General features: G+C 35.6%; 1 protein-coding gene across 1 annotated transcript in view; it reads left to right on the top strand.

The window, feature by feature from the left end:
• The first annotated feature begins 2,053 nt into the window (after positions 1-2,053).
• Positions 2,054-10,456, top strand: part of LOC116643681 (glutamate decarboxylase 1-like) — a 28,651-nt gene continuing 20,248 nt past the window's right edge. The window contains 5 exon segments of the mRNA XM_032422592.1: positions 2,054-2,087; positions 4,082-4,164; positions 4,783-5,065; positions 7,569-7,659; positions 10,445-10,455. Coding sequence (XP_032278483.1) covers positions 2,054-2,087; positions 4,082-4,164; positions 4,783-5,065; positions 7,569-7,659; positions 10,445-10,455 — 502 coding nt within the window.

Here is a 10,456-nt window from a genome sequence, read left to right as displayed (position 1 = left end):
GGCAGAGAAAAGAGTGACATAAAGAATTAATATTAGAAGACCTTAAGAGGCATTATCTCAATACCACAAAGCCATGAGTAAGTATTAGTACCATGCACACTTTATTGATGGCAGAACTGAGGTAAGGAGACATGCCAAAATCATAGACTTTCTATGAAGATTCAACATATGAAAAATATTTAGCACAGTACAAAATACAGCAAGGGTCCAGTGAAAGAAATCTGTAGGCGTTAATATTAGTATCAATCATAAGAGGGGAGTATTGTCCTCTTTTTCCCCTTTGTAATCCTATATAATGCCGTGTAATATAAGAAAGCTTTCACATGCTTTGGAGAGACAAATTGTGGGTTTTAATTTTAATTTACTTGTGTTTACAAACGTATAAAATTAGGGTAAGGTGAAACAAACAACAACATTAATTTCCCTTTGGGCTGGGGAGGGTTTTGGCCCGAGCATGTCTACAAATAAAAGTCTAATTGCCAACATGAGGACATGAAAGGAAGAAATGAGTGATAGCTAGAGAGTAATTTATGGCTCAAAACCCATTTCCTCAGAATTGGGATTATTTGAGTCTTGAACATAGAGTGCCGCTGGTTATTATGTGTGAGAAAGGAAGGGGCAGGTGAGGAGCTTCGGGGATGAACTTGGAATGTGAGGGATGACACACTGCACAAGTAGTGGGCAATCATGGGTGGGCCAATTGACGGAGATGAGGGTGAGTCTAGGAGTCCTGAGAAGGGTTCATCTTTGCAGAATGAAGATAATGGGACAATCTTCCTTAATGGATGTCATGATACTATTAGAGCAAAGAAGTTCTGCAGATCATTCAAAGAAATGGAAAGACAGCTGTGGACTCCTTGTGGTTTATTTTTTCTATTTTCCCACATATATGCCACTTCTACCATCATCAGTCAATTCCACTGGAAAGCAATGGAAGGGGGAACTGGTTTTCAAATCATCAAATATATATATTTTTGTTTGTTACAGGCTCTAAGTGGACTCCTTAATGAGGAAAAAGCTGCAGTAATGTCTCAAATTGGGTTGAAAGTTGTAAATGGCTTTTGATAAACCACGATGTTTTTTCATTATTATTAGAATAAATTAAGAGTTACTTAATCATTTTATAAATTGTACCCAAATGCCTAGGATAGAGGATAATGTATTCCAGGTGATTTTCTTATGTGAATCATCAGTGTTTTCCTGCTCTTTCATTAACATGCTTAAACTTGCTTAATAAAGAAAAATGATGTTGACCAGCATATTATTTAATAGTTGTAAATCCCAAGGGATAAGTGGACATTTGATTAATTCTGGAGAAAATGCATACTTGGAAATGAGGCTCAGAAGTGAAGACCATTATGTATTTTTGGATTATTTAAAATGTTAAGGTTGTCAGGCAGCTGGTGGCTTAGTCCGTTAAGCGGAAACCTTCAGCTCAGGTCATGATCTCAGGGTCCTGTGATCCAGTCCCGCACTGGGCTCCCTGCTCAGCAGGAAGCCTGCCTCTCCCTCTCCCTCTGCCTCTCTCCCCTGCTTGTGCTCTCTCTCTCTCAAATAAATAAATAAAATCTTAAAAAAAAAAATAAAATGTTAAGGTTTTCAATCCAAAGGCAAGTAAATACCTGTGTTACAAGGGTGTGAATTGTATTGTTAACATGCCCATGCATTTTTTTTCATTTCTGCCCTAGAATGTTAAGTACCTAACACTTTACCCTGCAGATAAAAGTTGTAATTGTCAAAAGGGAAGTTGAAGCCCATTCCTTTTTTGACAGGAAATCATACTTTTAAAAAGCTGTAGCGTTTAAACACAAATACATTACAATCATCTTTTGTTTAATTCTCTAAACAAATAAAAGCGTTGTATCCCTGCCCTTTTTACAAATAATGAAATTGCTTCAGATTTCTGTGCCATCAATAAAAAGGGCTTTAAGAGAATCTATGTTATAAGTTAGAGCAGTTACACACCTTTCATGGTCAGGTTCTTTTCCATCACATAAAATCACTCTCTGGCTCCAGGTAATCTTTGAAAGCAGATACTATTTCTTCACAGAACATGGATGTCAAGGATTGTGGAGATAGCCGGACAAGTAAGTTGAAATTTTGTGAGAAGAAGTGGGAATTCAATGGCAATTATTATTAACTGAAAGAGTGGGCACCTGGGTGGCTCAGTCGTTAAGCGTCTGCCTTCGGCTCAGGTCATGATCCCAGGGTCCTGGGATTGAGTCCCACATCGGGCTCCCTGCTCGGTGGGAAGCCTGCTTCTCCCTCTCCCACTCCCCCTGCTTGTGTTCCCTCTCTCGCTATCTCTCTCTCTGTCAAATAAATAAATAAATAAAATCTTTAAAAAAAAAAAAAAAGAGTGGGATTTTGAGTGTTACTTGTCAAAAAGTGCAGACTGTCAAACAAATCTTACTTATTTTATATGATTACTAATCACATATATTAATCATATATCACATATTTTGACAAAAACATATTAGCAATCTTTGTCTTACATATTTAAAAAATCATTTTGTTATTAAATATAAATTTAATATAATTTTAGGTTGTAGATTCAATGTGTAGTTGAACTATTAATGAAGGATAATTCTTATACCAATATATCAGATCTTTGGTTTTTACATAATTTCTTTATAAACATTTGTAATACTGTTCCATGTGTAGAATTTTTTTAATTTCACTTTTTCTTGTAATTGTTATTTCCACCAATTATTTAAAAGGACTTATGCTTCTAAAACTTTAGTTACTTTAGAATTTATGTTATTAATTATTATTCATTCTGTATAGCAGTGAAACTTTAAAAAGCAATTTTCCTCTAGAAAAAGAATTTTTACGACGAATTAACCTAATATATGTCTGTCTACAGGGTCAACATGTAATATGGAAATTTGTTTTTAAGTACTCTGCATGCTTTACTAATAATCTCACATTTTTATAATTTCTGTCTTGCACAGTTTCTTCATGTATCAGGTTTTTATTCTTTATGGAAAAAGCTCTAATAGGACATTTTTATCTGTCATACATAAACACTTAAAAATGCTTAAACATTGTATCAAAACTAAACCAAATTGATTTTGCTACAGTCTAAAAATGCAATCGGAAATATCTAGAGAATGGTTTATTCTATTTTAAGAAAAATCCATTAGAAATGGAAGCATTTAATACCACGAAGCTTATAAAGTCAAAACTACAAAATTTAGCTAGAAACTATTTTCTGATTACTTCATATTTTCTGTCTAGCTGTAGGCAAACACCTTGATATTATGAATTACAGTTTATATGTCCTTCCCTGCCCCACATGCCCAGAACATTAAAAGATATTTAAGAATGACTTGTTTGATTGATTGGATATTTGGTTTAATATTTTTATTGAAGAGGACTCCAGGATTTGCTGTTTTTAAATATTAATTTTTGAAGGATAACTTAATGGTCTTTGGATTCAAACATCTGTCTGTAAATCCTAGTTCTACCACATAAGCTATTTTTGTTAATAATAATAGCATCTATATCATAACCCTGTGTTATGAGGATTGAGTAGAACAATACATATGAGATTTTAGAATTATTTAGAATTATTTATATTTAGGATTATTACTATTACTTAACTTCTTTAAATTTGTTTCTTTATCTGCATACTGGCAAAATGGGATTATGTTGTAGGATTATTGTGAGGATTAAAATGTGTGCAAGGCACTTAGAGCTCTTAATATATAGTAGACATTATTACATATATTAAATGTTAGTAGCAGGATCTTATTATGAAGTGGGCATTGTTATTTATAATTAAACATGATAGATCTTAATTACTAAATTCCTAATCCTGTACACTAAACTGATATGAAACTAACAACCACAAATTGTATCATTTGTTCTCTGTATGGTTATAAAAGAGCTTACATAATTTCAGTAGAATTAATGCTTCTCTCCAGTTTATACCTACCCTTCAGAGATCACATGTGGATGTAAATAAGAATTTCAATGATTATGAATCTCTTGAAAGCATCTATTTATAGATAAAAGCACTAAATACATACTATCAGCATGCTTTAATAACCACAAAATACTTCCTTTTTTAACTTAGATAAGGAACAGATGAGAAAGAAATCTGGTCATGCTTTTCAATCAACTGAGAAAAATGCAACAAAAGATGTTCAGACAGACAATGTAATGACTAATTTATCAAATGCTCATGCTTCACATATGGATGTCGGTAACAAATGTTATTTGTTTCATTCTTTTTTGTCATCTACATATTTATTGAAGCAATTGTAATTTCTTTAAGATCTGATGCTTTAAACTTTTTTTTTTTTTTTTTTCGAGAGAGAGAGAACGTGCAGGGAGGGGCAGAGGGAGAGGGAGAGAGAGAATCTCAAGCAGCCTCCATGCCCAGCATGGAGCCTGACTCAGGGCTGGATCTCACAACCCTGAGATCATGACCTAAGCTGAAACCAAGAATCAGCCGCTTAACTGACTGAGCCACCCAGGCGCCCCTCGATGCTTTAATTTACTTTTAAACGTACAATTACCAGCTCATTTTTTGACTAGACAATATAATAAGGTCCACCTGGGGCATCTTGATGGTTCAATTACTCCAATGGCATTAATCTAAAATGGCTTTTTTTTTTTTTTTTTGGTGAAAATTGTTATCCAGTGGGACTTTGAATGAAAATTATAAGTAAGATTTGGACAAATGCTACTTGTTATTTGACATGGCCTTTTAATATCTTTAATCTCCAGTGAGCAAAACTCTATCTCCGGTGGTGATTTTCTTTGGTATTCTAGTTACTGACCTGGCTGTTTATCTCTTTTTTTTTTTCTCTAGATTTGTTGCCATCCAAGGATGGTAAAGATTTAACAAAATGTTTTTTGGTACAAGTGGTAAATATTCTTCTGCATTACATCAAAAAAAGTTTTGATGTTAAGGGTAAAATACTGGACTTTCATCATCCTCATCAACTTCTTGAAGGTTTGGTTGGGTTTAACTTGGAACTGTCTGACCTCCCAGAATCTTTGGAGCAGTTACTTGGTGACTGCACAGATACCTTAAAATACGGTGTTAAAACAGGTAATTTTCAAACTGATGCTCCTGAACTGGAGACGGATTGAATAGTCTTAGGTTTATGTGTATGTTGAAAATGGTCCAGTTTTACTCATTTTTATTTAAAACATTGGTGTTATCACATATGAATTGTTTATTAATTAACAAGAAAAGTAAATAAAATAGTTTTGGTTTGGGGAGTTATATCCCAATGGCAACTAAATGTTCCATTTTAACTTACTTTCACTTATCTATTTCGTTTGGTCATATTTATTATTGATGCTCAATTGATTATCCTTTTACATCAATAAAATATAGAGAGATAAAAAATTATATATGTATAAATATGTATATATACATCCTATATTTTAGAAATTGTGTTTTCTGATTAGCTTTATTGTAACTTTATTCTTAACCATTTAGAGCAATGATACTTCCAGGAGTTAACACTGTTTCAATAGGCTCTATGGAACTCTATTTCTAAAATCTTAACTGTTTACTAAATAATGTATTGGAAACAACGTAATCTTTGGAAAGAGACACACACAAAAAGGGTTCAACGACAACCTATATCCCTGGGTTTATTATTCATTTCTTACTATGTGATCTGTGAAAATATTTCATGTATATTTTAATAATTAGAAATCATTTGTGTATGATGACTAGCCTAGTATTTGATAGACATCAAATAGACACTTAAAATAATGTATATTTGACATCCCAGAAACTTTCAGCATCACAAATATTTTATCTTCAGACCAAACTGATCAACCATGCCAACAAGCAAAAATGACTTATATTTAAGAATGCTCATTTCTGCATTAATTTTAATACCAAAAACCCAAAAAAGTATACTCATTTTGACATTTATCTTATATAAACTGGATATCCTTTGAGAGGACACTTTAAATGTTACCATTTAAAGTCCTGGGAAAGTCATGGGGAATTTCTCACAGAATTTTAATCATTATAAAAAGACATACCACAAAATAAAATGCTTAATATGATTTCAATTATATTTATACTTTAAACTCTGTGTGAAAATGTATATATACACACATATAAAACTACCTATTTATAAAAATACATTCTTAAGTTATACCTTCCAAATGTATTTATTATAAATATTGAGATAGCTATGTAAATAATTTCTTTACATATATGCATAAAAATTACTGTTCTGTATGTATCACTTTCTATTCTATGCACTTCTCTAACATATAGTATATTTACAACTAGAAAAATCTTATTGAATAAGGCAAAAAGAAAGCCTCATAGGATTCCGAAATAAAAGGCATGTTTTAAGACTAAGTTCAACCATACAAAGTAAATGTGAAGTTGAAATAAGTTTTCGTTAGAAATAAAAATAGCAAAAGAAGTTCTGAAAAACAGCAGGGCAATGGGGAAGCACTCTGACAGATGTAAATCAAGATCTTTTTCCTTCCCTTATTCAGCATTGCAAATGTAGATGAATCTCTAGGGGCCCTTTCCCTGCATTTGCATTTCCCAGGATCAAGCACAGAGGGAAAAGGCAAAGATGCTGAGAAAGCGAAAAGTTAATAATAGAAGCACTTGTAACAGCCACAACTTCCAGGCATTCCATTCCTTTCGATTTAAGGAACACTGACTGAGCACCTACGTGTTAAAACTATGCAGGCGCTATGGGAAGAGGGGCGCTGCAAGCCAGGGAAAGTGACCCGAGGGAAAAGAGGTTTGCAGAGAGTTGTGATGCATGTCATCCTTGAGCTATGTTGTCAAAGAAGTGCAAAGGAGCTAAGGAGGAAATTAATTTAAACTGAGTTGAATATAGAATGTTCAATGTGGCAACTAATGCTTGGTGATTCTTTATTAATATAAGTCTTCAAAAACTCATTGTAAATATCAATCCAAAAAAATGTGGAAGCAGCTTTTGAGAAAAAATTATTTAATTTGATTTCGGTGGTCCCTTCCCCACTCACTGAGGTGGTTTCATGCATCCCAGCCTGGGTCTTTCTACTTTAGACCCAGGATGGGTTCCTGCCCCTCAAGCTTATGAGCTCTTCCTCAACTCCCTGGCTTCTCACAAGCTGTCCTCCTACCCATGATACGTCTCCTCCACTCTCTGTCTGGAAGCTAACTTTAGATCTTGCTTGAAAAATCACTTCTCCAAGAAGGCTTCTCTAACGATTGCTTCTCCTGCTCCCCTGACCGCCTTAGGCCCTCAAGGAATGGTCTTATGGTCTTATAACATGCCCATCTTTTCCTTTGTGGTGCTTTTCACAATTGCAGTTAAACACATTGGTGTTTTCTTCCACTGGTCAGTAAGATCTGCACAGTAGTGGCTCTGTCCACCTTGTTTCCTACTGTGTCCCCCGTGTTGAGTACTGTCCCTGCCTATGATAGCTCTCAGTAGTATTTATTGAATGAAATAATTCGTTTATGTGTGCTTGATCCCTGAATGTTTGTTAACTGAGAAACTGCTGGAAAATCGAAACGCTTTTTAGCCCTGTGTTTTTATTTTGGCTCATTTGTAGTTTTGTCTTTTTTCTAGGACATCCTTGCTTTTTTAACCAGCTCTCCAGTGGGCTACATGTGGTCGGACTCGCCGAGGAATGGCTGACTGCCACTGCCAATACCAACACGTGGGTATCCTTCTGGGCCTCAGAGACATGCGTAAACGAGAGTGAAGATGTAGATTGTATATTTTTGCTGGATACAATGATTGCCGTATCAAAAACAAATAGTCCATACCATGAGAGAAATGCAAAGAAGCTGCTCCATGTTCTCTGGGTTTATCCAGTCCTCTGGACAGTCTCTAGAAACTTTCAGGATCTGAATTCCTTGGTAAGGAGTAAAGGTCAGTTAATTAGTCTGGGTTATTGGTGTGCAGACTGTGAGTCCAGTTCTAGGGTTGGAATCGTTTAAACACTACTCCAAAGAGCCCACAGCATACAGTAGTCTAAAAGACACGCACAAGTGTATGGGAAGTTGCCTGAATATAAATTAGAACCCGAATCTGATCAAAGGTGAAGAAAGTAAACTTCTAAAGGAAATCTATACCCAACTCCAGTGTGATTCTTTAAAAATTTGACCTTTGCCATAGCAAAACTGTTGGTCATACAAAAATTAGATCGACTGCCTCAGTGTTTTGAAGTAAAGTTAATTTTAGGGCAATATTTTTCAAGGTTAAAAGGACAGGGAAATGATTGGGTATGAAATTGAAAGCAACAGTCTGTGTCAGATGTTAATATAATTTAACTAGCAATCAAAAGAGAGCGCTGGTAGGAATTTAAACTTTAAAACCAAGAACTAAATGTTTACGAGGAGAGACTGCTTTGCGATGTGGAAAAAGTAAGGTTTACTTTAACTGTTTAGTTATCTTTGGGTCTTTAATGATGCATGGCTCACGGTAGTAATTAGCATTTTGTAGGTATGAAATGCAAACATAAATGGCTTACACAAGCTACTGCTATTTTTAATTTTCATTGCTTGATTATGGCCTTTGAAATACGCACAGAGTAATGTTACTTAAAAAAAACTTTATCTTTGGAGAGAATATGTTTCTTTGCTCTATAAATGATGACAGAAAACTCAATTTATAAATCTTACTCCATTGTTTAGAATCCCACCGTTATGAGACTTAATCATTCTCTATTGAGGAAAATAAAGAAGAAGAGTAGAAAGAACACATGGGAGAGAAAGGATTTCAGAGAGTGTCCTTGACCTTCAGTTTCTTCCTTTTTAATGAATGGAGATCTCTTAATATACCCTGAGACAGTGGGATCATGCGAGGTGGAAATAAGGAGAACCCAATTCCAGTCCTAATTCTACCCTCTGCAGTGCTGGGAAGTTTAGTGAGTCTCTGTTGTCTGAGAATAATAATGCCGACTCCATGGCACGGAGATAGAATCAGAAAGGTAATGTGTGTAGAAGTTGAAGCTGCCATACCATGTGCTGGCAGAAATGAGCCGGTTGAAATATCAGTGTATACGGCTTGCTTCTTACTTTGTTTCTCTTAGAACTAGAGTCTTAATTCTCAGAGGCAATGGGTTTCCTTACTGGGTCTCTGTGTGGGGCCTCCTGGGCAAGAGCTTATGCGTAACCACTTTATTACGCCACGCCATCCTGAAGAACAGGGTTGAGGAAAGATGAAGTGAGTCAGGACAGGGCAGAAGAGCAACATAAGGGAGATGGTAGACCTGTCTATACCATTAGTACAAGCAGAAGCGAATGCTTCATCATCTGGGATGCAGTGCCCTCTTGTAAATGACTGCTTCAAAGGGCAGTCCATCTGTAGGGAACAAGGGGAAAGAACTGATTTTCAACCAGCTCTCTTATGGCCAAAGGACTGCACTATGGGATGTTAACTCCCCCATGGTTGGGCATTCTTGGGACTCCCAGAAGATTCCATGACTTGCCATGGCTGGATGCAAAAGGCGACCCCGGGGCTGTAGGTCAGTGCCTGCCTTGTAGGTGGGAAGTGATTCTCTGTTGGGTTGTGAGTGTGTCTGAGTGAAAGTGGTCACAGCTGTGGCTGGGCCTGAATCACGTCCAGAGGCTTTAGAGACAGAGGAAGCTGAGAGCATCTCAAGTGGCACATAAATGGTGTCCGATACTGGGGTATCTCTATCTAAGAACACTTACAGGGGTCTTTAAAAGGTGTTTGAGGACAAAGAAAAGAATTTCTTGAAAATAACCAAACCAACTCTGATTTCAGAATGTACGGTAAGTACTTCATTGCTTATTGTATATGGTATGCATAGACAAAAGCTGATAGCCTTTTTAATCTTAGCTGCTTCTTTTTGTGGAAGGGACTCTAATCTCATGGTGTGACTCAGAGGAGAGTGAGTCCCCATTGCCATGCTCTCTGAATTCTTGTTCATGAATCCCATACTGTTCTTGCCTTGTACCATCTACTTGCTTCGAGCTGTTACTGAAAACATAATAGTTTTTAGCCTTTTTTTGGTGTGCTTGTCCAAAGTACTATCTTTAGGTAGAAAATCTTTATCAATCAATTTTGAGAAAAGGCTTTTTCTACCTATTTCATGTTCTGCACAATATTGTCTGTAGCTCTAGATCTCTTTCTGACTTGCAATATATGTATATATATACGGGCATTTTCTGGCCATAAACGGTATTGTGTATGTGCTGAGGGGTAGGGTTTACTTTCAAAATTACTTTTGGTGGGAAAGAAATTCCCAGTTACTGCACAAAACAATGGAGTCCATGATACTTTCCTTGTAGAACTTTGTAGAACTAATATACTCTTAATCTGGAAGGGGCGATTTAGAGCATGTAAGTTTTAACTATTTCTTCTATAGTCTTCTATAGAACCAAAAAATGTGTATAACCTTATCTAGCACATGATTTTATTTATCCTTTTCCATTTTATATGATTCACAGTAGAAATCTATGTATATAATATAGGTTTACCTATGA

The sequence above is a fragment of the Phoca vitulina genome, unplaced genomic scaffold (assembly GCF_004348235.1).
Source record: "Phoca vitulina isolate PV1807 unplaced genomic scaffold, GSC_HSeal_1.0 scaffold27, whole genome shotgun sequence".
In the NCBI taxonomy this organism is placed as follows: domain Eukaryota; kingdom Metazoa; phylum Chordata; class Mammalia; order Carnivora; family Phocidae; genus Phoca; species Phoca vitulina.
This window is presented reverse-complemented; position numbering and strand designations above follow the sequence as displayed.